Raw genomic sequence first — 27448 nt, 5'->3', positions numbered from 1 at the left:
AACATTGCCAAGATTCGTCCTTTTTTATTTTTTAATGATGCTGAGAAACTAATTCATGCATTTATCTTCTCTCGACAAGATTACTGCAATGCTGTGTATGCTGGTTTACCTAAGAGTTCTATAGTTAAGCTGCAATTGATACAAAATGCAGCAGCTAGAGTATTAATGAAATTGAAGAAACAAGAACATATTACAACGGTTTTAATGGAATTACATTGGTTACCAGGAAAAAGATTGCTTTTAAGATTCTTATTTTAGTTTATAAAGCATTGCATAACTTGGCACCTTCTTATATCTCTGAATGTCTGTTAAGATATAATCCTAAACGAATGTTACGATCTTCTAGTGCTGGACTTTTAGCATATTACACAGTAAATCTTAAGCGATCTGGTGGTACCTCTTTAGTCACTATGCTCCAAAAATTTGGAATTGTCTTCCAAATGAAGTGAGAGAGTCTACTAGTACGTGTTAAAACACACCTTTTTAAAGTTCCCTATGAGCATAATAGTGTGTGAAGTGTATGTATTCTTATTTATTTAATTGATTTTTTTCCTCTTTTCTTTTATATATATATATATATATATATATATATATATATATTATTATTATTATTATTATTTATTTTTTTTCTATTATTTTTATTATTTTTTGCTTATATTTGATGAATCATTTGCACTATGCTGATGTTGTTGTTGGGTTTTTATTATTATTATTATTATTATTTATTATGCTTGTGAAGCACTTTGAGCTGCATTTTATGTATGAAAAGTGCTATACAAATAAATTGTTATTATTATTATTATCAGATAGTCCTGAAACTGGCTAAAGGACACACTGACCCCAGTGGAGTGTCAATCTGAATTGAAACTGGTTTGTGCAATTACAGAGTTTCTTTTGTAGAGCTCTTCAAAATCGAAGCCAAAACTGATTATATGTGAGTTTTTAGATGGCTTTTATTATGTAATGCTATATCAGATGGCCCTATTCTCTCGTTCAGATTCTGCTTCATATTCATATTCGTTCATATTCTGCTGTTCTGTGGCCACGGATTTGCGGGCCTTGTTTTTATCTCCTACAGATGACTTGCAGGACCCTGTATGTTATGCTAAATTAGTTTTAATCATTTAAGCACCACAGCTTCTTGTCTCTGTTGGCAACACGCATGATTTGTGTGGATTGCAAGTGACGTCGCAGGTAGCTGAGAGTGAAAATGGCGATTGCAAGTGACATTGTAATTTAGTTTCTTTTTTCGTGTCTTCACCACCTGGCTACTGTTGAGAGATTCAGTAAAAAAAAAAAATAAAATAAAATAAAGTAAAAAAAAATAGCCTGCAAATGACGTCACTTCCGGAAGTGCAGGCATCTGAGACTGCAGGTGCATGTCTGCAGCCAGACCCTATTGATTTTTTTCACAGTGATATATTTTTTTATACAACAGTTCAATAAACTAAAAGTTAATAATAAGAGACTTACGTTTTAGACACCATATTGTCTATTTTTGCTCTATTTCGCCACAAAAATCATTTCAGCCACAGCACTGTTTTGCGCCTCTAAACAACCTGACGGTGTTTCGTTCCTGAATGTATCAACTGTTTAAATGCTTCGGTTCAATCTCAATGACTCGCTTATCAACAGTGACTTGCTGAAACCTACTGGCGGTTGTAATTCCACATTCAAAGTACCTTTTAATTTTTTAAATAATTTCAAATATCATCATTCAATGTTTTAGGATTAAAATATTAAAACATTATTCATGCAATTGTAACTACAGGTTAAAAGCATTCATGTCCTGCATTAAACAGTGGGTAAATACATCTAAATGCCAATTCAGATGCAGTGTTTGTGTTTTCTCTATATTGAAAAGATAAATTTTGTTGATAATTATTTCATTTGTGTGATAACAGCCTAAATGTCTTATTATTCTAAGTGACTTTATTGATTAAATATAAGAATTTGATGCAAAAGATAATGCACACTTTCAGAAAAAAGAATGGCTTTATGAAGGTAAAAAATGCCCACAAAAAGTAAAAATCACTTTAAACTTGTTTGAAAATATTAATTTCCTCAGCTAGATATTTAATTCTTTGTTGCTTAGTGATTGTTTGATATACACTGATCACTGATCATCATAAAATAAGCTTTTATCTTACAATTAGGTTTCACAATGATAACAAAGACAAGACAAAAATATTAATCATATTTATATATGGTTTATTTATATATTTATTTTTTGAAGGGGGAGGGGGGTGGGTCTGGTTAGGGGGACCCACCAAGAGCTTTGACACAATTCGAACACTGCTCAGCTTGCATTGAGCACCATTCTTTTTTAGGTTCTAACTATATTGCTACTCTGTCAGTATGACAGCAATCATTTAAAACACTCAAAAGAGGAGAAGATGGCTTTGTTATCTGCACACAGTTTGAAGAACAACTTTGCACTAGTTGAAGGAAATAAAACAAATTACAACTTAACTTATGTAGCACCTAAACTACATGTGCATATTCTACATCTACATAACAGTTATGATGTTAATTGTTTGATTTATTGTTCCAAATTTTACATTATAATTTTGATAACAAAATTATGATTTTGTTTTTAATTATATGTATACAATTGTATACAATGTATAGAAGTATATAACATTTTGATCAGAGTAGTGATTGTAATGAACTAAATTAAATTGTGCATATATCTATCCAACTATTATTTTTTGTAGCAAGCAGTTGTACTTTGAATTGATCTTACCTGTAACCACTCCTAACACTAAGAAAATATGTCCTTCTGGACAATGAGTGAAAAAGAAGAGGATACTCGTATGTTTTGAGTACATTTATTGTATATACTTGTCCTTTTACACAGATTTGAGGATGTTACTCACCCTCTTTGAATGTCTTGTGGCCTAACATGATTAGTCTACATACTGTAGCATGCATGATTACATAAAGATTGCTTAGTGATTATATATTTGTTAATTAGTTAAATTAGAAGTCTTAATAGTTAGTAGTTGAAAGTTAGTAAGGTAGTTGTTAAGTTTAGGTATATGGTAGGATTAAGGATATAGAATATGGTCATGCAGAAAATGTGCTTTATAATTACTAATAAACAGCTAATATGCTAATATGCATGCTAATAAAAAGGTAGATAACAGTGTGAATTGGTCCTGATACTAGAGTGTTAACAAAGTCTTAACACAGTGTAAAATATATACACTCAATGTTTTACATAATAGGCTATAGTTTATGATTTGGATTGCACTCAAAGTTAGATACTGATTGGTGTCTGTTTATCAGTATCAAGTAAAAGTAGATTAAAAGAGTTCAAGAAGGCGAATGATTTACAGTGAACCCACTGAACCATTCTTCCCGGGGATTTAAATATATACAGCATTTCCTTGAATTAACAGATTTCCTCTTCACCTCAAGTTTTATCTTGCACTTGGATATAGAGGATTCTTCAGTGGACGTCCACCACCCCAGAGCTTGTGAATCTTCTCCTATTTTCCTCTTCAGTGAATAATGAAAGGTACCATTCACAGCCAGACTGCCCCGTGCACATTTTGTGTTTTGATGAGTCCTGGTCCTTTCAATGCAATCAACACATTTACAGGTACAGTAATGGTAAGCTTCAGTGATCAATATCTTTTGAGTAGCTATTTGTTTGTTTAAAATTGTAGACAAGCAAGGTGGTAGCATTTCTTCTTTTTAAGTCACATAGCTTAAGCATATTAAGCAACAGTTTCCTTTGTTTATTTTTCTTCATTCAAAGGAGAAGTTTGTTCCTCATGTTGTTCCTCATTGTGTCAGTATTCAGACCAGTTCCAACTATAGTCTTCTCTTCTTTTTCTCATTGATTTTTTATACTCAGTAAATAGTTAGATGCCACCTACATCTACAGGACAAAACAAGCTATCATATACTGTTACAGTACATGAAACAACGTTCCTCCAGGACCATGGTGCTACATAAAAACAATACAGAACTACAACTGTTGCGCAGCCTCTCATTACTGTCTGGGTTTGTTATGTTCATGCTTACAATCTTTCTTTTCAGAAGAGTTTTTAGGATTTAATTTAATGACATTGTGGTCTGACTTGCCAAGCGGGGGTCTGCATTCAGATTGATAAGCATCGGGCAAATTCCCATAGCACTTATCTAGGATTTTATTGTATCTGGTTGGGCATGAGACATATTGGTCCAGGTCCAAGAGACCTGTGAAGTCAATCCGGTTGAAATCGCCCAACAAGAAAACAGGAGCACCAGGATTCATCTCCACAGCATCATAGTAAAAACCAGCGATGTCAATGGCAGCTTGAGTAAAATTAGGTCCTGGGACATACACATGGATGAAGATAAGTGGTGGAGCATCCGCAGGGTGGTCATGTGGTATAATGGACACAACCATTAACTCATAATCTGGAGTAATCATGATGTTTTCCACCTTCACATCAGTCGCCCAGGCCTCTTTCACAAGCATCATCAGTCCCCCTCCTCTACTTTTCCCAGTAAGCCGTCGATCACGATCAAATCGGTATAACATATGTATCTTGAAGGGATTCATCTGTGAGTTGCTATTAAACCATGTCTCTGTGAAGAACATCAGATCACTGTTAAAGTTTTCCACATCTTCCATAAGTTCTTTGAGCTCTTCTTTTTTGTTTGAAAGAGAACGCACATTAGACATGAGTATTTTAGGGAGGCGGAGCCTTAATTCCTTTACTTTTGTTTTAGACTTTTGTGGTGGTTCGCTCTGAAAAGCAGGTTTCCACTGTGGTTTAAGCTTCCTGTCTTCAGTTGAAGTAGCCTTCTTCTTCTGTCTTTTGTTGCCACCTGATTTGTCTTTACATGTGGAACCACCATACTCAGTTACTCCTATGTTGTTTGTGCAAAGGAGAATAAACCTCCGTGTAAACCTCTTCATATCCTGCTTTTGGGTCTGTTTATACTCTATACATATGGTGCCTCGTGTGTATATTTGAGATCCAAACATCTCCTGAGCCAAATCAATGTGCCACTCAATTTCAGGGATTTGTTTGAGCATCTCTCTGAAAGATAAATTTAGAGGTGATGAAATCCAGCAGTGAGTCATAAATACAAGATCTATTGTATTATTATTGTGCTATAGTAAGCAGTCTTCCTCGTGTTGCTTACTCAATATACCATTTACATGAAATGCTCAGAGAAACTCTTATGTACTTACTGTAATTCTTTCAATTGTTTTTTTAATTTTTTCACAGCCTCACGGATTTCATTAGCTTTTGTCTTCAAAAATGTGCTAGCTTCAGTCTGATGTTTATTTTCAATCAGTTCTTCACAGTTCTTAGCCAGATCAGGAACTGTGAATATCAGCCCAAGGATTCCCGCTGTGACCTGCAAAGATGTAAAAAATTTATATATATATGTGTATATACAATATATACAGGTGCATCAAAAATTAATTTTTAGTTTGTAATTTATTTTAAAAACTGAAACTTTCATATATTCTAGATTCATTACATATAAAGTAAAACATTTCTAAAGTTTTTTTTGTTTTCATTTTGATGATTAGAGCTTATATGAAAGTCAAAAATCAATCCAGTATCTCAAAATATTAGAATATTTCCTAAGATTAATCAAAAAACAGATCTGCAAAACAATAAAGTTCAAGCTTTTTAAAGCATGTTCATTTATGCATTCAATACTTGGTCGGTAGCACATATTACAGCAAATTCCTTGGTCCTAGCATAAATTACAGCATCAGTAAAGTGTGACATGTAAGTGATCAGCCTGTGGCACTGCTGAGGCACTATTGAGCCTTCAAATCGTCTGTATATTGTTGGATCGACTGTTTCTTTCTCTTGAAAATATCCCATAGATTCTCAATGGGGTTCAGGTCAGGCATGTTGGATGGCCAATAAAGCACAGCAATATCATGGTCAGCACTGTGGACAGGTGTTAAAGTCCTGCTGGAAAAGAAATAAGCATCTCCATAAAGCCCCAAATCATTAGTGACTTCACAAACTTCACACTGGACATTGAGCAGCTTCGATTCTGTGCCTCTCCAGCCTTCCTCCAGACTCTGGGATCATGATTCCAACATTAAATGCAAAATTTACTTTTTGTCATTGCCAAGCCAGCAGTCTTTCCCAATATTGTGGTTTCAAAGAACAAGAGGTACCCGGAATTTATACTGTAGGAATGAACATTTTTAATGAAACTCAAATGTAAATATTCTAATCATTTGAGATACTGGATTTTTGACTTTCATGAGCTGTAAGCTGTAATCATCAAAATTAAAACAAAGAAACTTTAGAAATGTTTTACTTTAGATGTAATAAATCTAGAATATATGAAAGTTTCAGTTTTTTAAATGTTACATTCAAAAAATGAACTTTTTCACAATATTCAAATTTTATGAGATGCACCTGTATATTTATTGTAATTTTGTAATGAGATGCTCAACAAGCACATATGGGTTTGTAGCATCTGGACCAATCAGACATACAGTTATTTGTTACATTTAACAAATAATCCTTAAACCCAACAGCCAGCTATATGCTGGAGTTTTAAAGACATCCCCCCAAAGCAACTAACACCCTGAAAGGGCTCAGTTGCCAGGGCGACCATCTGATAATATGGGTTTTATTGCCCAAAGGAATGCACTACATTCGCCCATAGGAAAAACACAATGCCTATAGAAATGGACTTTTTCCTATTCATTCACAGACAAACCTTTCTTTGATCTTCCTATCGCACACAGCCCCAGGTCATTGTGTATAGTATTACTGCCTTGTAATTTTGTGTTTTTCATTATGCACTGTTATATGCATTTGTTATAATAGATAACTAGTAGTATAACTTACCTATGCCATGTTTGGTCTCTTTGAATTTGTATTTTGTTGATCTAAATGATGGTGTATTTTATATGTTGATACCTTTGCAACATATTAGTGTTTTAAAAATCCTTAGTAGTTTTGCATCAACACCCAATCGAATTTCGTATGCAAAATACCATGCTCACAGACAAAGAGTCGTAAACCTTCCCTCCAAAGGTGGGAAAGTTTACAACTTTATAGAGCTGTGGCTCTTGACCACAAAGAGCTAGATATTTTCACTTAACCCTGGAATTCATCCTCATGGAAATGTCCCCAAACAGACATTCCTCACTTCTTCTGTGTGTTTTCTTTTTAGTTCCCTCACTCGTCTCACATGAGTGTTTGTGTGTTTAAATTAGTTATGTGCTAGTCCTTCGTTAATAAAACTGCTGTGCACAAATTACATGAGTTTTGATTCTGATTCTGCCTTGCAAAATTAATGTCCCTTTACGATACTGATTCAAGCTACATGCTCTAATGCAACAGTACTTTGAGAAATGTATTTGCTGTGGCCAAGAAATTATAATTTCTTGTTGATATAAAAGTAAACGGAATGTTGGCTGGACAAACATATTAGTTGATGGAAATGTAATCTTGCTACAGTTACTACTGGCAGCTGATATAAATAATTGTAATTAATTGTAATTATTTCTATACATTTCCCCTGTCATGACAGGTGTGATGATTAGGTGTCCACAATTATCTGTGTGTGTGTGTGTATATATATGTACACACACACACACACAGATATTAGTGGACACCTAGTCATCACATCCATATGTGCTTGATGAGCTTCTCATTACAAAATTTGACCCCCTTTTATTGTTATAATAACACCCACTCCTATGAAAAGGCTTTCCTCTACATTTTGGAATGTATGCCACTGCACATTTCTTTCACACCAACCTTGACAAATCATGTCTTAAATGTCTTACTGGACGTCATTTTGTACACAGGAGCACTGTCATGCTGAAACAAGTTTGAGCCCCTTAGTTTCAGTGAAGGAAAATTGCAGTGCTTCAGCATACAAAGACATTCTATACGATTGTTTGCTTCCTATCTTTTAATGACTGTGAAAGTAGGAAGGGTGTACTTATTTCTTCCACACCTGGTTTCTGAATGTTGGTTTATTTTTGGTGAAAAAAATGACTATATATTGAACTCTGTTGTTTTTGTTGTCACCTGATGTTTTTATTTGGTGAGGACCTCACAATTGTTATTTAGACCCTGATAATAGAATTGAAGGAGGGTGTACTTTTTCTCCCTGTGACTACTGTATAAACAGTATATACATATTTGTGTATATGTATGTGTGTGTGTGGTTTATATCTGTAAAAAAATACCTGGACTGTTCCCTGGACTGCTCCCTGTCCTGCTCCCTTTCCCACATTTATCAGTGAAGAACATGCCGTTCCTTCTATTTTTGCTGCTGTTTTATGGTAGTATTTTGAGATTTCCACATATCCAAGGAGTAGTAGCAAAGAACCGACAGTGCAGAAGAATCTGGAAGTGTCTGGAGAATTAATTTCTTCATGTGTGTAGATTAAACCCTTCATATCTGTAGCCATGCCATCACTTTTCAAGAGGGACCTTAGACAACTGAGGAGCACATCTCTACCACTCCGTTTGGCCATGGCTTTCAGGATTCTCACTGTGATTTCACACTGCACGTCATCTGAGAATGATGCTTTAAATCCTTGACTCTCACACTCCTCCTGGAGTTTCTTCTGGAGCATTTTAATATTGTTCTGAATCTGTTTGATTTGATCACCAGTCTCCTCTGCCTTTTTCATTGTACTACTGGAGTTCCATTTCTCCACAATCGAACATGTAAAACTAGTTGCAGTACCCACTCCAGCTGTGATCCCAGCTGCTAGTGCCACTAAGGGTGCAGCCAGGCCTCCAGTCAGAAGTGTTGCAATGCCTGATCCAACTAGAGCGGCAGACCCAACCACAGTTGCTGTGTTTCCCACAAACTGGCCTGCAGTAATCACCTCCCTCATGTTCTCCAGCTCATTGGCCAAAGCCATGAGATGATCTGCACATTTCTCCTGCTCTTCAATCCAACGGTACAGCTCATCACACAGTTTGTCTGCCACACCCATAGTAGAAGAGGAAAATGGAGGAACTGAAATTAGAAAAAAACAGCAGTTATTTAGATTCTGAATATTGAAGTCTCAAATGAAAAAGAAACTTGAGCATCAATCTGTTTGACATTTACAACCAGAAAGTGATCAAATTGTTTCACAGATACTGGGCTTTTGGGGCAGGGTGATAAATAAAGCCACCATGTTCCATTCAGAAAGACTTTGACAAGTTTATAAACCCACAGCAAGAGCTGTGATGTATTGCAATGAACATCCATACACCTTCAACAAAGGCGGATAATTTCTGCTACAGTTGATGCTAGTACTTTAGGACCTGATAAGTGCACTGCATCCAGATGATGGGCATGTGCAGAAATGTTTCTACCTTAGCCCTTTAACTGTCACCCCCATTTTTTAATTTAAACGTGAAAGTGCACACGTCTAAGCAACTTAATTTGTTATAATTCATGAACAAATACATTTTCTAATATAAATTTGAAGTATCATCTTCATGGCAATGCAATGACAGATTTTAAAATGGGTTTGAAAGGATGAATTTTGAGGTTTTAAACTTTCAGTTGATATATGATTTATGATGATTTCTAAAACATGGTAAGGTAAAAGGCAATGAAAACCAGCATTTGGTGACAAAGGGCAGAACACCTGTTATGATGTAGATTTTTGAGGTGCACTCTCGTCACATGAATCTATTACTTTTCTTTCATAAAAACTGTGGTAAAATATCTATTTAAGAGTCTTTATTTAGACCTTTCCAACGATATATATTTTGTCATGATTAGATTACGATTTAATTTAATTGTAATATTAAATTACAGGGGATGGGTGACAGTTAAAAGGTTAGATCATACAAAGTATCTGTCATAGGGTCTCATGCATTCAGGAACAGGGATGCAGAAAGGCATTTTACATTGGGGTGATAGAATTCCAAGCTGCACACATATAGCATTTGCTATGTTGTCACATCCAAATTATAGTTTTTGTAACTGAGTATTGCAATAATTATACCACAGTGTGGTTGAATTCTCAAATTTGTCAAATCAAGTTGTTGATTTTTTTCTATAGCAGCATGGATTTCAATATTTACAACTATAACATCAATTATATGTTTATATGCTGTTTAATATGCAGTCTTTACTAATAAGATGATGACCTGGTGTGTTTAAAGTCAAATGCATCAACTGTCAGATTTACGTGCCTGTCCAACTTCTTGCTCTTTACATTGACAAATGAGAGCAAAATAGCTTCACAGAATGCAAAGTAATGCATATTATTACCAGAATTACTTCCAGGTTCATTCTTCAAAACTTCTTTAGAGTATTTAAAATTTAACAGGTCATCTCTGATGATGAGCCCTGATTGGATACGTCAGATGATTTGGACAACAAAAATGTAAGCTCCATAATGTGTTTCCTAAAGGTGTGTTTTTTCAGCCTTTGTAAATATCATTGTAGGTTATTGGTCTTTGCACTTTACCCATATTTTGTGAACATTTTAGTTCTTGATAAGTGATCTTTTCGTGGGATAAGACCCTTATTTCTCAGCTGGAATCGTTTGGAGTTATCTGAAGCTGCACTGAAAATGCATTTTTAACCTTCAATCCATTGAGCCCCACTAAAGTCCACGATATGGAGAAAAATCCTGGAATGTTTTCCTCAGAAACCTTCATTGCGACTGAAGAAAGAGGGACATGAATATTTTGGATGACAAGGGGGTGCGTAAATTATCAGGAAATTTTTATTCTGAAATTGGTGTAATCCTTTAAAAACTGTTGCTCTCATGTACTCTGTTGCATGCAAGTATACGTATTAGTGTGTGTTGTGTTCACTCCGCCCAGCTTGTAGGCCTCATAACCGGCTAACAGCAATATCTGTTGGCTTGCAATTGTCTAGTGTCTGGCTGGTGTGTCTGCATGGGGGCGGGGCTGATTTGCATATTCATAGATCTGCGTATAGTAAATGAGGCAAGGGGAGAAAAAACATTTAAATATGTCATTTTGATGATCAGAGATCAGTTTTAAGGGTTAAAATTTTTAACTACAGGGGGACTTAGCATTTCCAATTAATGTAGTCATGTTACGTTTGTCTTCTTATTAGGCCTGTTATTATTATTATTAGGTTACTTTTGTTGTTAAATTACAATAATTTGCTTGCAATAATTTCATTGTGCGTCACTGCATGATGCGCTGAGAGGATAATAAAACATTATGCTATTAGCTTATTCCTCACTGAAAATGTTTTTTAAAAGAAAAGTTTTTTTAAAACAGGTCTATTCATTTACAATGAATTATAGACCTATAAGTTAAATTATTAACACTGTAGCCTTCAATGAAAACTAAGAGCAGCTTTATTTCATGCACCGATTTTCAAAAACAACCTGTTTTACGAGAAATACATTTCTTCACGTTTTTCACTACACAAGCTGCAAGAGAAATATTAAGGGAATTATTTAAGACAGTTATATACCGTTATCAGCACGTTTAAATGATTCGTCTATGCGGCGTTAATGCAACGCCAGTTTTTTTTTGTTTGTGTTTTTTTGTTTTTTTACTTTCACTTTCAGTATAGCGATTTGACCGAGGTTAAGACGTTCACCGGCATATTGCGGAAAGCTTGCACGTTGCTTAATGGCTCGCCTTCATGCTTTAAAACAAACATTTCCAATATTGCGATGCTATGACTACATCTGCACAGGAACAATAGACAAGGATGAACTGTCCAAAGACAATGTCACCGATCCAGAACTCTTAGAGCTTCTTGAACACCCTAAAAATTATTTTCTAGATCCGCCCCTGCATACAAGCCCCCCCGGGTCGCGTATCCTGGCGCTGGGACTGTAAATAAATACTGTCCAGCAACAGCATAAAGCACGGTTAAGTAACAGTCTCGTCTGCGCACGGCATGCAGAGTAGTTTCGTTTTGTGTGAAAAGACGACGGAAAAGCTGGGATGTTTTAAAAGGATGCAAATGGCATAGGCGCCGATCCCCACAAAAATGATCGAGCACTTCGAACACTTTTGACCAGCAGGCGTCACTAGCATGAGGTTTTTTGAGGCTTCGAAACAGTAAATAATTTTGCGAAGCAATTGGTTCAATTTATTCGAAGCTTCGAAAAGGTTTGTTTCCTCAATCAGTATAATAGTGTGTATTTATTAGGTACTAGTATCTAATGAATGAGTACTAGTATCTAATAAATAAGGACTAGTATCTAATGAATAAGTACTGGTAGCATGAAAATAGATACTTTTAGATTGAATGTTAAAACGGCTTGCCACACAGCAGCAGCAGTATGGTGTAACAACATTTATTTGAAACACGTCATTTGGTGCACGTCGCCTTGTCTCCACTCTATCCGTTCATTCATCTCATTTCTTTGAAAAAACATGTCTCGGATGTATCATGTTGCCTTTAATAACACTAGGTCGTCGACACCAACATTCTTTCTAGGAATTAAATTTCTCTCTAGAAATTAAATACCTTCTCCGAATCATTATATCTTGCTAATTGGTTACCGTGAAAACACAAGGAAAGATTACAAACCTGTTGTCAAACAAAAGTATAATGATATGTTTTAGTCCAAATTCACTTTTTCACTTTTTGTTTTGGTTTCATTAAACAGAATGGTGCTGAAATCATGCCACTTTATTGTTCTACTTAGTGATAAAGGTTATGTCTGTTAGCATTTAAATATACTGTAGTCTTATAAAAAACCCTAATTTGGGTAAAAATAGAAAAAAATAATTAAGAACTTTGAGGTAAACATTTGTAAATCCTTACCTTTTCCTCCAGTGTAGAGAAGTATATATTTTTTATTTTTCTTGCAGCTATAGGCTGTATTTATTATTATATTTAATCTTAAATACTCAGTTTTGTAAATTATAGTGAAATAGTGTTTTTACAAAAGCAGTATTCCTTATTTTGTTTAATGTTTTTATTTAGAAATATTAACCATAATCATTATTAGTTTATATTAGTTTAATCAGTATTTATTGTGCAGGCCTACAAGGACAGCAAAGCAATGTTTTTGTTTTTCTAATTAATGATTTTTATCCCTTTTTTCCAAATAACGAAAAGGTTTGTCTGAAAACCATAAGGTTTGTATTTTGTATGCCAATGTAAATGTATTTTGTAACAGCAATGTAAAAACATCAATGTCTGTAGCACCAGTGTTATTTGCAAAAAAAAAAAGTTAACGTAGAGCCCTGATATGATATTTACTGATATTTTACTGGAGGAAAAACAGGAAATTAATAGATAATAAAATTTATGTCTTATCTCCATCCTGCCACCAGAGGTCATTCGATGACCGAAAACACATTAGGTTACTACAGTGTTTACAAACCTGACAAAAATACGTTTTCTATGTGCTTGAGTACAAATGATTGTTTCTTTTCTATGTGGTTTCCTCAAAAAAAGTACATCCATCTCCTTGTTTCCGTTTCCTGTCAAATCTCTCTCCTATGTTGCTGTTTAATTAATATTTAACATATGATTACCATACTGGGCAGAAATGCAAATTCAGAAAGTACTAGTATCTAATAATAATTAATTTCAGGATATCTCTGGTCTAAAAAGTTAAAATGTACTAGTTCTATTTTCTCTTAACAAGAAAAGTATAATTAAATACTAGTCACTGTTGGAATATGTACTAGTATCTAATAAATAAGTATCTAATGAATATGTAATATCTGTCACAGTTCTTCTATATCCATAGAGTAACGGAATTAAAAATTCTATGTCTAGTAATACTACAAGGCACAAGGCCTACAAGGTGCTTTTTAGTCACACCTGTGAGTGAGTGCCTGAAGAAGTAGTCACTCCTCAAGGGAGTGTTAGTCTTATTTGATGGGATTTTATGGAATTAGTTGAGATGTTACAAAAATGATGGAGTATTGTGGAAAGGGGGAAGGAATGTACATGATGTTGTTCAAAATATTCAAAAAGCAATAGAGAGCCTTGCAAGATGGTTGTTGGAATGGGGTTTTAAATTTTCAATATCTAAATCATATTGGAAGAAGATAGATCCAGAAGTACAGCTGTCTATGTATAAACAACCACTGGAAAGAGTGATCAAATTCAGGTTTATGGATGGATTGTAAATTGATATGGAAAGTACATATAGATTATATTGAAAAAAGTGTGATAATTAATGTGTTCTGTAGGACAAGATTGGGGTGCAGATAAACATTCAGTGCTGGTAATATAATTTGCACTACTTTGTTCATTATTAGATTATTTCTTCGGATTTAATAACCTGTTTTTTGGAGTTTCATTAATTTCCTGAAATCATCTGCCAGTCGTTATATGGGCAGTCATGACCTAATGGTTAGAGAGTTGCTGGTTCGATTCCCGCACCAGCAGGAATTGTAGGTGGGGATTGTGAATAAACAGCGCTCTTTCTACCTTCAATACCATGACTGAAGTGCCCTTGAGCAAGGCACTGAACCCCCAATTGCTCCCTGGGCGCTGGAGCAATGGCTGCTTACTGCTCCGGGTGTGTGTTCACAGTGTGTGTGCGTGTGTGTTCACTTCTCACTGCTGTGTGTGTGTGCACTCGTGATGGGTTAAATGCAGAGGACCAATTTCGACTATGAGTTGCCATAGTTGACAGTACGTTGTCACTTTCACACTATATCAATGCAAAAGTAGATCAACATATGCCAATGCTACGGTGTACATTTTAGGACATCCTCAGACGTCCGTCATAAAATAAAAAGGCGTCAGCCTCAGACTAAAAGGCTTCAGTCACTGGACAGAACGGTATCGTGCCTCAGACTGAAAGGCTTCAGGTCTCAGGAAAAACAACGTCAGGTGTTAGGTTTCAATTAGGCAATTAGGCATCAGACGAAATGGACTCAGGTTAAAAGGCGTCAGGCGAAGTGACGAGGAATGTGATGTCAAAAGCCACGCCCATGTCCAAATATGTCACATTTGAATTCATTTTGAAACAGGAAGAAACATCATTAAAAATATGGTGGCAAATCTATGCCATTAATAACCGAGCACAGTAAATCACGTTCGCGAGAGGAAAACAGATCTACACGCGAGGAAATGGGAACCTGCAAGCTCATTTCAAACCTTTAGCCATTTTGTAGTGCTGTCTGAATTCTGAGTAAACGACTTCATTCCCTACATTCATTCACTACGTTTTACCCACAATACATTCTGATTTTGAGTGTACAACCGATGTACACTCCCTGAAGCACTATTTCCCACAATCCAATGTGGAGAAGCAACAAGCTCGAAGAGAATATTTTACTAATTTACTGAGGTGGCATCTTTGTTAATTTACAAAAATGATGATAATTTGGTGATATTTAAAAATGTTCCTTGGTAGCGTATTCATTCTGATTAAAATTAACGGTCGCCTGAGTGCACTCTATGACCATTTGCATCTTTTGAGTGCAAAATGCTGCACGAGAGAATTTTAAGATACTACAAAAAATAAATACATATTATCGTGTTAATGTGTTATTTATTTTTGTGGACAGTATTTTGATAGTATTTAATGATTATTAACATAAAAGCATTACAAAACAAATTAATATTTGCGGAGGTAGGTATAATTACAATATAAAGTCATTTAATACTGTTATTGCTATTAATATTATTTTCTAAAATAAGGTAAATGTCATATAAAAGCATATGTGATGAAGATGTTTTTGCAAGTCTCACGCACAATGTATACGCCATCGTCTGAATTCGTTCACTTCATTTCGTTCACTCGTTCTGATATAGTGCACTCAACTACCATACACTATACTAGGGATTAGTGAATAAGTGAACGATTTCGGACACAGCTCAAGTCTCATGTCACGTGAATTATGGATCGTCTTTTCACAGGTGTCTAATCACAGCTGACTTCCAGAAAAGAGGAGGTAACCAATGGCCGATTACCAATGGTAACCAATTTAGCTCACATTTTCTTTCTTCATCCTTTACAATCTTTATACCTAAATATGCGACTTCATTTTTTTATAGGGATATAACAAATAGAGAGTAAATCGCAATGCTTTAGAGATATTAATTCACACTTATTAATATTCAAGTGAAGACCTGAAGCTTTAAAGAACATACGCATTTTCTCCAACTTTTGACGCCGTATTCTAAAAGCTGCGCCTAGCTTAAGTAGATTAACCGTGATTTCATTAAGAGGGGCTGGTTTCACTGTTTGACCGCAGTCATTTTACAGGCTGTCTGAAAATAAAATAAATAACTCTGCATTCAAAAAGCATCCTCATGAAGGAACCTCAGAATACAACCTATAACTTACCTGATACACGATCGATACCTTCACACACACTTTCGTCTTGACTAGAAAAATCTCCAGATCTTTGGTGTTAGTTCATGAAAATGGACAGCAGACTTACAGGACACCGCAGAGGGACGCAGATGAATAACAGATTTAGTTTCGCTTTCGATTTTAAGACCCGTTATGTAAATCACTGCGGTAAAGTCTAATGTAGTGCGGTAAACAAGAGACCGTCTAACACGCTGTAATTTTTTTCTTTGTGTGCAAACAGACAACCACATTTTAGCCAACTACAGATGTGCCAGCAAATATCACTCACATTATGTCTTTTAATGCTATAGATTTTCCTTTAATATGCAATAAAATTGCATTATAATGATTGTATTTGAAAAGATGTTTAGGAAATGAAAAAGAATGAACGTACTGTAACTGTATTCTGGTAGCAATCCATTAAAGTCGTTTTATTTACCTCTGTTTTTCTGATTTTAAGTGTGATAAAGACATAACATTGTAACAGTGTAGGTCAGTCTAAACTTTTGTTTTCCTGTTGTATGACATCTTTATTCAATATATAACTCTCACAATATCACAATTCATGTGCATTGATTGATGTTTACATTCCTGCAGAAATATCATTGTCCATGGTACTGAATTCATCAGATTATTGACAAGGATTTAGAAAGCATGAGAGCAAACAGGATGTTTATTTAGGGTGAACCCCTAAAAAATTGGTGGCAAAACTAAAAAGGTGGTTTATAAATAATTTGCGGCTCACGTATATATTTTCAATTTGTACCATCACTGTGTTTTTTTGGGTTTCTTCAATGACACATCAAGTTCAATAGCTTTTGAAAGGAGGTACCCAGTTGTCGCGATTTAGCTCAAAGGGAAATGTATATAAATAATTACAATTAATTATGATTAATTACAATTATTTATATCAGCTGCCAGTAGTAACTGTAGCAGAATCAATTTTCCATCAACTAATCTGTTCGCCCAGCGAACATTCAGCATAATTTATCATCAACACTAAGAAATGATATTTTCTTGGCCACAGAAAATAACTTTCTTAAAGTACTGTTGCATTAGAGCATGTAGCTCGAATCAGAATCGTAAAGGGACATTCATTTGCAAGGCAGAATCAGAATCAAAACTCATGTAATTTGTGCACAATAGTTTATTAACGAAGGACTAACACATAACTAATCTAAACAAACAAACATGAAATCACTCATACATGGGGAATGGTCGGTGAGAAGCAGTTAGAGAGAGAGAAGGAAATGAAGCTATGAAAAGAGTCAGTTAGCCCCCTGAGTGAAACCATCAGTGCTGTCTACAGCTTGAACTAAACCTCTGTTTTGTTTAGTTAAATGTACGATACTTGCATTGCCTTGGTCGTCGAACAAGTGTCCAAATGCAGTCTCGGCTGAAAGTTTTGATGGTTTGGAGCAGTGGTGGTTTTGGAATTGCAATCACGTTCTTCCGGGTCTGAAGAGTGATGAATTCCAAAGATGTCCTGACTCGATGGTGAATGGGAGTTTCTTCCCATGTGAAAAGTGAAGAAGAACCAAGAGCTGAGAGGGCCCCAGCTGAAGTCCTGTGATCTTTGTGGAATGGAAAGACAAGGCCGCAAGGCCTGGCACATGCTTAGGGAAGTCCTGAAGAGTTCTAGCTCATCTTCTTAGGTTCTCCAAGAACCACTGACTGACTAAGGCGAGTCATGAAGATGAATTCCAGGGTTAAGTGGAAGTGTCTGGCTCTTTGTGGTCGAGAGCCACAGCTCTGTATGTTGGGCCTGTTGGGCCCACCGGGCACGCCCTGTGCCGGCTCAGGCTCCCCGTGGGTTCCTCCACACGGGCAGCAATCGGAAGATGTTGCAGATGAAGAAGACAGAGAAGAGGAAGCAAAGGAAGAACGAGGGAGGCGGTCAACCGTTTGCCTTTAAGCTCTCTGGAGGCTGTGCCTCCAGGAGGTCCGCGAACCAATGGTAACTTTCACCTTTGGAGGGAAAGTTTACGACTCTTTGTCTGTGAGCATGGTATTTTGCATATGTAATTCGATTGGGTGTTGATGCAAAACTACTAAGGTTTCTTAAAACACTAATATGTTGCAAAGGTATCAACATCTAATTTACACCATCTTTTAGATCATCAAAATACGAATTAAAAGAGTCCAAACATGGCATAGGTGGGCTATACAACTAGTCATTTATCATAACGCATGCATAAAACAGTAGAAAGACAAATACAACAGACAAAATTAAAATACAATGCAGTAATACTGTACACAGTGACCTGGGCTATGTGTGATAGGAAGGTCAAAGAAAGGTTTGTCTGTGAATGAATAGGAATGAGTCCATTTCTATAGGCATTGTGTCTTTCCTATAGAGAAATGTAGTGTGCTCCGTTTGCATTCCTTGAGGCAATAAAACCTGTGATATCAGATGGTCGCCCTGGCAACTAAGCCCTTTTGGGGTGTTAGTTGCTTTGGGGGGGTTGTCTTCAAAACTCCAGCATATAGCTGGGTCGTTGGTTTTAAAGATTATTTGTTAAATGTAACAAATAACTGTATGTCTGATTGGTCCAGATGCTACACAGTGCTAGTGCAAGTTGTAAAATCTTTATTTGACCTTAAACATAATTATTTTCTCTATGTGTTTAGTTTACTATCACTATATTCTGTGGGTTTCTTCAAAGGCACACCATCCAAAGGAATTTGGAAAATGTGTTTGACCCTAAAGAACAAACTACAATTCTTTAATGTAGAATTATTTGCTCATAAACAAATAGTTAATAGTGAGAATTGGTTCTTAAAAGTGTTACCCAATTATGACAATATTGTCACAGTTGAGAGAGGCAAAGACATGGGATTACTGATCACGATGTTTATTGACGTAACTCAAAAGACTTCCAACACAAACAAACAAAGGCTGAATGAATATCCATAAGGTGGAAGCAAATAGCAGTATAAGGTTCAAAGTCTTATTTCTCAAATAATCCTTTAGAGTTCGTTTCCAGTAATCCTTGCATCAATCCAACCAGGAAGGTAAGTAGAGACAGGTAGGAATCCCAACGCTGAGACCTTGAGACCAGCCGCTGACTTAGTGGAGTGCATGTGCTTATATGTGTTGCAGGTAAGTGATATCAGGTGAGTCCAATTAGAAGGCTGGTGATTGGGAATGAGTGACTGTGGCTGGTGAGACAGATGTGAGCCTGGAGGGATTCTGGGAAATGTAGTTGGTGGAGAAACCAGATCGAGTGACAGACAGTGTGATGGAGGTTGGTGGATTTGTGACAAATATATTATGCATTGTTGTAATGCTTAATATATTGTCATAATTGGATACATTTTGAATACATTTAAATGTGTTACTTTTAAATCTGGCTTTACTTTTAAGGCAAAAACCTGGTGATGCTTTCATCAGTAACAGTTACACACATTTCATAAAGATTAGCTGCATATATAATATCTTATTAATTAATGTTAAAAAGATATTACAAGCCGTTAAACATAAGTGTTATTATTAAAAGTTATTATAATTATAGTGGCATCTATACATACAATATCAGAACATTGAACCTGATGTTACACTATTGTGAAATTTAAACCAGGTTTTTATTGTCCTGTGAGACACTGTTGTTATATAGACGTAATATAATAAATGTAAAACTGTGCAATCTTTTTACATGAAAGTCATGTGTCTTTAATATGCAAATATGAAAAAAATTACTTATGTTTTTCTGATGCCATGGTATGATTTTGTGCCTGTGGTGCTGTGGTCTTACATCAAATAAAGGATGTTTGATAGAGCAGCATTATGTCCTTCAACCAATACAGATCCGCCTGAGCAGCTGTCCAGCACAAATAAAAGCTTATTGCACAGAAATAGACCACATCTTGTCTTCTCCTCCTTCACTTTTGTCCACTAAGAAGGCACGCTGCGCATTTCTTTAGAAGTGGAATAATGATTAACACTGGGGGAAAAATGCAGAAAAATTGCAAAAGCAATGTAGAATGTCACAGAAAACCAAATGCTGTGAGCTGACTGAATGCCAGGAGAAGAGCAGATAGGAAAGTTTCCAGATGCTTCCACGTTATAAGCCTTATTCCTTCTCTAAGACAAAGATTAAAGATTACATTCTTAAAGGAGAAGTCCACTTCCAGAACAACAATTTACTCACCCCGTTGTCATCCAAGATGTTCATGTCTTTCTTTCAGTTGTAAAGAAATTATGTTTTTTTGAGGAAAACATTTCAGCATTTTTCTCCATATAATGGACTGATATTGTGCCCTGATTTTGAACTTCCAAAATGCAGTTTAAATGCGGCTTCAAACGATCCCAAATGCGGTTGTAAATAATCCCAACCGAGGAAGAAGGGTCTAATCTAGCGTAGTGATCTGTTATTTTAATAAAAACAATAAACGTTACATACTTTTTACAGTTTTTCTTGATTGCTTTGATGCAGCCGTCAACTCAAACTCCACATTTTTAAAACAGTTAACACACAGGCCTAAACATTGGCACTCTTGGTCAAAATGACACATCTTGTTTGCAAAAGGCTCTAACCGCGCCAAAACATTTAAAATATGCAACAAAAGCAAATTTTACCTTCTAACAACACAACTTGCAAACAAGTATATGAGCTCTTTCAGTCAATCATTACACAATGGACAACCAAAAAAAAAAATAAAAATACGGAACTCAGTGCGAATCAGTGCACCATTGCTTGTCATTGTAGCCTATTGCCAGTGCCATTTGTTGTCTTTCTATATAGGCTGTGTCAAATTTGCCTTTTTTGCAAAGAATTGGATCCAGAATAAGAAATGCTTTGATGCATTTTTTCTTGTTTCCATAACATTCATTTTTCAAACCGTGTCTGAAAACTGAAATACTGTAAATATTACAGAGAATACATGTAAACCAAAATACAGTAAAATCTATTGGAGTATTAAAATATTAAAAAATCTATTACAGTAAAGTATAAAAATCTATTAGAGTATAAGACATAGCCACTATTGATACTCAGTCTCTTCTGTCTTGATGATGGGGCCACATGGCCTCATCCACATCACATTCAATATCCTCTCTTGCAGTGCACCTAGGGAAAAATCTTCTTGCATGGCTTATCCAACCTTGACATTCCTCTGCACCTATTTCTTGGGCAGCAGCAGTCATTGCATTCAGCAAGGGCATTTGCTCATAGGAATGGTGATCATAAACCTTCCACCTCCAAGCACTGAAGAACTCCTCTATGGGATTCAAAAATGGGGAATATGCTGGGAGGAACAGCATCATCATACGAGGGTGTACCCCAAACCACTCACTGACAAGACGAGAGTGGTGGAACGCCACATTGTCCCAGATAATGATGAAGAGTGGCATGCCAGGCCTCAACAGCCCTCTCTCCTCGGGTGGGATCAGCCTCTCATGAAGTGCATTCAGGAATGTTATGAGGCGTTCGGTGTTGTATGGGCCAATAGTGGGGATATGGCACAGGACACCATCATTGGAGATGGCAGCACACATGGTTATGTTGGCACCCCTCTGTCCTGGAACTGTGATAGTGGCCCTGTACCCAATGAGGTTCCTTCCACGTCTCCTCACTTTGCTGAGATTGAAGCCGGCTTCATCAACATAAATGAAGACATGATGTGCCCCCTCAACTTCAAGCTCCATTATTCTCTAAGTAAAAAAAAGGCAAAATTACAATGAAAGGTGACTCCAGTTGACTCTAACTGCATGATATGACAAGGCATTACAGTAATGTTTCCTTACCTCCACATATTGGCATGTGACCTCCTTCAACAGAGCTGCTTCATGGCCATATGGTTCCTCCTTAGGATGCGGTCAATGGTGGTCAGGTTCACGTTGTTGATGTTCCTAAATGTGCCCTGATCTGCAATCACTGCTTCCCTGATTTCATGCAGCCTTATGGCATTGTTTGCCACAACCATGTTTACAATGGCCTCCTCCTGCTCAGCACTAAAAATGTTCCCTCTACCACCAGAGAATGGTAGCCTTTGGATTCTATAAAGAATACATGTAATGGGAATGAGGAAACAGTTACATAAAGTATACAGTATCACTGAAGATATTTCTGTATCTACTGTACAGCAACATTACCTGTTCTCCTGTCAAAAAATTCTGACAATGGATACAACAGTGTTTCTGTTTAGAACAGGTTGGACTCTTTGTCCAGCCTCTCTAAGAGAAAGGCCATGATTGATAACGTGATCAATAACAGTTGCCCGAATTTCATCTGTAACTTGAGCCCGTTCCAACTACACGTCCACCTCGCACAACATCTCCTCTTCCTCGGATCCCTCTACCTCTTACTCTCACTCTCATCTGCCTTAGACCTCCTTGTGGCACCTTTGTTATAAGGCCTGCAGACTGATTGCTAATTGAAGATTTGTGTGAAGGAGTGTCAAACAGGTGCTTCAGTGATTTCATACTGATCTAGGTAGTTTCTAATAGTTAGGAATATATGGTTTCTGTTTGGTTACCATAGCTAAAACAATGGAGTTTGGACTGCTTGAATGACATCCGTGTTAACTGTTTTGCAAAAGGGTGGGGAAAATGTGTCAATCCAATGAGAAAGAGTTAACACATTTGCAAGACGTGTCTTCTGCTCTGCTGAGATAGTGATGATGAAAACTGAGTGGATCCTAGTTTCTTTAACCAGGTCAAAGCAATCAAGAAAAACTGTAATGCCAAACGCTTGTCTTGTCTTACGCTGCCTGGACTGTTTTTGTTCCGGTTCTCCCTCAACTTCAAAATCGTCCTATATCGCTGTTTTACCTTTTTTGTTAAGGGTGTTTGATCCTTTTTGCATGTTCACTTTGCAAAGACTGGGTTGAGATTAAAAAGTATTTAAATTGTATTTTTTAAAATGAAAATAACCGATCGTTTCACTAGATAAGACCCTTCTTCCTCAGCTGGGATCGTTTGAAGCCGCATTCAAACTGCATTTTGGAAGTTCAAAATCGGGGCATCATATCAATCCTTTATATGGGGAAAAATGCAGAAATGTTTTCCTCAAAAAACATAATTTCTTTACGACTGAAGAAAATAAGACATGAACATCTTGGATGACAAGGGGATGAGTACGTTATATGTGAATCTTTGTTTTGGAAGTGCACTTCTCCTTTAAGAGTTATGTTTATAGGCCTAAATCTGGAAAAAGTATTCTTAAGGATCAATAAATAAACTGATAAAATTATTTGCAGTGCATATGAATCTTTGAAATTTGTTTTTCTCTTTGTGCTCTTCAATCACTTCTGACTGCAGTTGTTGAAACTTAATAGTGGGTTTATTTCTTTTTTCCTTTATAAAAGACAAGCTCCAGTTTATTTTCAGTGCTGGGTAGATTACTTACAAATTGTAGTCTGTTACTGATTACAGATTACATGACAATTGTAGTTAGTAGCATAATCTAGGTTATTCATTTTAGGTAATGTATTCTGACTACTTTTTAGATTACTTTTTTTTACCTAACTTAATTATACTACACTGATATTAAAAAAAGCAAAGAGGCATTACAGATCCAACGTTTTCAAAGCTAAGTGATATGACACACAGTGGGAATTTAGAACAATAAAAGAAAAACATTTAATTTATAATGTGCTGTCATTGTGTTGCTATGTAATCATGTAATCCATAAAGAGTAACTTTAATCTGATTATGTGCATTTTAAAATGTAATATAGGGCTACTCTATTTATGAGTATTTAAGTTTTGGATTCTGATTATGCAATGCAGATTACATGTAATTAGTTACTACCCATCACTGTTTATTTCTGTATTACAAACTTTTGCTTTATGAAAATACATGGTTATCCACAGTGTTTGGGAAAAGTTACTTTTAAAAGCAATGCATTACAATATTGCATTAAAAGTAACTAATTACTTTAGTTACTTTTTATGGAAAGTAATGTGTTACATTACTTCGCGCTACTTTTGCATCACTTTTTGAATGTGAGCAGGGTTTGCTTGTATGTTTTTAATTTAAAAAGTACTATTTTTGGAAAATTTAAAACCCCTTCAGCACCAAAAGTAAAATGAATAAGCCTCAGGCTGAAGAAAATGTAAATTCATGTCTGTGCAGTAGAGTGCAGGAGAAGATAGGTCAACACTTATCCTTAATTAAAAAATGAAATACAACTGTTATGTTTATCTAAAGTCATTTTTGCTTATTAGTATGGTTAAATTGGATGATCGAAGACTGCAGCAAAGACAAAATACAAAGATATTTGTGTTAATATTTAATTATTGTAGGTTTGCTTCATATTCTGAGTTTGCATTTCATTTTTATACATTTTGAGGAATACTGATTCTTTTTTGTGTGAGTGAGATGACTAAATCTAATCACATTTAATCTAGAACTAAAGTAAACATCATGTTTACACCATGTGCTCAAGGCACAAATTTACTCCTGATTTCTCTTAACAGGAGAGCTTAGTAAATGGAAAAATAAAGTAACTACTTATTTGAATTAAAAATGTAACTCAGATGTTTTCTTGTAAATTTAAAAGTAATGCATTTACTAGTTACTTGAAAAAAAGTAATCTGATTACGTAACATTACTTGTAATGCATTACCCTTAACACTGGTTATTCACTGCTAAACAAACAGAATGCACTTTTTCATTTCACTCATGCTCACTCACACACATTAACTTGAATAAAGACTAGTTTTGATTTTATTTTTTATATTTTACTATAATAATTACTGACTAACCCTATTTCTAAAAATAATAATAGAAAAACCATACACCCCTCATGTTTTATATCATGGCCCTTAAGTTCGCTACACCATAATAAAGATAAAGCATTTTTACAACTGAACTCATAATAGTCTCTCTATATTCAAATCCTTCTGATAAGACGATCATGATGTACTAAATTATTATAATAAACCACCCCCTCAATAAAAAAAAAAAAAAAAAAAAACGCAAATCGACCATTTTATATAAAAGAACCCGTATGTGTGACCCACTAACACAATTCAGTACGTGAGTGACGAGTGTGTGGGCGGGATCAACCAACCGTGACGTCACGTGTGTGGGCGGGGTCAGCGGCGCGGGCTCAAATACGTGGGCGGAGTCAAGCTGGTTCAAAAACAGACTGAGAGTAACTGTTGTCGCCTTGTACGAGTTTTCTTTTCCTACATTTTCTAAAGGTGATTCTAACTCGACATTCCGTGATGCGGCGTATGTATATAACTTGTTTTACACCTGTTAGACTTGTGTTGAGCTTCTGTTGTATTTTAAGTGAAATATTTTAAAATCCATTCCGTTGTCGTGTAAGCAGTGCGCTCTTTTTTCAGATATGGAGGAATGAGTTTTTCCACATTTATGCAGCGGACCCCAATGACAGAAGTCGTGTTTTCTTTTTCAAAGGTAATTTTTATGGCAAAACTTTCCCTGTCTTTGTTTACAAGTTGATGCATATCGACCCGCCCATATCGCTTGTGCGCGTTTACTCTCACAATTGATGTTTTCTGCTTCCTGGTAGGTGGTCAATGCAGTTAAAATGTCATGCATTTGTTAATTTTAGTAAATATCAATACGAATTATTAAAATGTAGACGGTGATTGTAAAAACTCTGCTGTAGGCCTGATGTTGGGACTGTATTGCACTGCATGCATTGCATGCATTTTGCATAGGATCACAAATTAAGGAAATGCACTAAAAGATTGGAGGTTAAAATCTCACAAGGATTGATCCATCATTGCATCTGCAGTCATGCACTGCAAAAAGACTGTTTTTTGCTTGAAAAGCATCTGCTTAATCACTAAACTGCTTTTTTTTTTTTGTCAGGCATTACTTCCAGTGGAAAAGGCTAGTTTCCAATCCAGCCATGAAACCGCCTGGCGAAAAACAGAATCAGAGACTGGGCACTTTGTTGCTCAACACCCTGGCAAGAGAAATGCGTCTTTGGAGAGCTCCGGTCCTTAAGAGCGGTTGCATTCAGGTAGAAACATATTTGTGATTTGCAGGCTTCTACCTTAAGCAGCAAGACCAGAGAAGCCATACTGTGTGGTCAAAGCTGTTGTTCTCAGTAGGGAACGCAGGTGCTGGAAACAATTGTGAGCTCATGTTTTGTGTGCATTCAGGGTTCAGATATCAGCCCAACCCAGTACCATGAGGTGATCGTGTGGTTGCGTGAAATGAACGGCGTATTCCAGTTTTCCTCAGAGACATTTGCTTTGGGAGTCTGTGTTCTTAACAGCCTGCTTGCAACAGTCAAAGTAAGTGAAACAATTACACATTTCCTAATTTGAAAGCTGAAGAGTGCAAAATCTAAGTCCTCTTTCCTTACAGACTCAGCTGAAATACCTCAAATGCATGGCCATCACCTCTCTGATCCTTGCTGCAAAAATCAACGAGGAGGATGAGGTAAGATGTGTTTTTCTTCTTGTTGCACAATAACAAAAGGAGACAACTTTTAACCATTCCAGCACGTTTATTGTTCTGTTTTGTTGGTGAACAGGTGATTGCATCGGTTAAAGACTTGCTGGAGCAAAGCAGATGCAAATTCTCAACAGCTGAGATTCTTCGCATGGAGCGAGTCATATTAAACAAGCTGCACTGGGACCTTTACATGGCCACGCCGATGGATTTCATTCACATTGTGAGTAGCGACTGATGCATCATCAGAAATTATACAACCCTGCTGCAGATGTTAGCAAAAACTGATTTTTGGTCCTTGACATTGTGCATGTGAAAATCTGCAGCCGTATGGCGATCGACCGCTTGCGACTTTCTTTAGGGGCGATACGAGTTGCGTGCGGTGCGTATTTGGCCAAGGCACTAATCTGGCTTGTACTTTAGCAGTAAAGCAGATAGATAACCCTGCGAAACATCTCCGATACAAATATACTCTCAGAAATAGGAACTAGTATTTTCATACTTCGTCTTTCTTACATGGTGGGTTTCAGTTAAAATGTCTAAAATTATGACTGATGTTCTTTGCACAAGTTAGTGTGGCGTTGACCTGGTCGAGGGGGTGCATTTCCCAAAAGCATTGTTGGCCAACTATGGTCAAGTTCCATTGAATTGTATTAGTAATGATGGAACTTGAGAGGATGTTGCTTTTGGGAAAGCATTCCTGATTAATCAGAACAACAGTTGACAAATGGAGAGCAATTGCTGTTTTGGCACACCACGGACAGTCATAAAATAGCCATTAAAAATGTAAAGCATGTGAAACGAGACCATGTTAAAAATACCTCTGATTT

General features: G+C 36.2%; 2 protein-coding genes across 3 annotated transcripts in view; one reads left to right on the top strand and one right to left on the bottom strand.

Annotated features, from left to right (window-relative positions):
- LOC127151918 (uncharacterized) overlaps positions 1 to 16347 on the bottom strand; it is a 37320-nt gene extending 20973 nt beyond the window's left edge. The window contains exons 1-4 of one of the 2 annotated variants that reach the window (XR_007824995.1): positions 16229 to 16347; positions 8195 to 8979; positions 5198 to 5367; positions 3418 to 5042 (exon numbers count right to left, since the gene is read on the bottom strand). Coding sequence is in view for 1 of the 2 variants with exons in the window: in XM_051092236.1 (XP_050948193.1) it covers positions 4004 to 5042; positions 5198 to 5367; positions 8195 to 8956 (1971 nt within the window). In the remaining variant the exon portion in view is untranslated. Of the gene's footprint in view, positions 1 to 2817; positions 5043 to 5197; positions 5368 to 8194; positions 8980 to 16228 lie in introns of those variants that run through there. The other variant, XM_051092236.1, reaches the window with a different exon arrangement.
- An 8985-nt stretch (positions 16348 to 25332) lies between these two features.
- On the top strand, positions 25333 to 26937 carry ccni2 (cyclin I family, member 2). Its single transcript, XM_051092998.1, has 6 exons — positions 25333 to 25418; positions 25535 to 25607; positions 26028 to 26181; positions 26324 to 26458; positions 26532 to 26606; positions 26701 to 26937. Exons 3-6 carry the CDS (start codon positions 26068 to 26070, stop codon positions 26854 to 26856), a joined length of 480 nt encoding a protein of 159 aa, XP_050948955.1. The 5' UTR covers positions 25333 to 25418; positions 25535 to 25607; positions 26028 to 26067; the 3' UTR covers positions 26857 to 26937.
- The last annotated feature ends 511 nt before the right edge of the window (positions 26938 to 27448 follow it).

This window comes from Labeo rohita, chromosome 21 (assembly GCF_022985175.1).
Source record: "Labeo rohita strain BAU-BD-2019 chromosome 21, IGBB_LRoh.1.0, whole genome shotgun sequence".
NCBI classification, from domain to species: Eukaryota; Metazoa; Chordata; class Actinopteri; order Cypriniformes; family Cyprinidae; genus Labeo; species Labeo rohita.
Note: the sequence above shows the minus strand (reverse complement) of the source record. Positions and strands in the feature narration are given on the sequence as shown.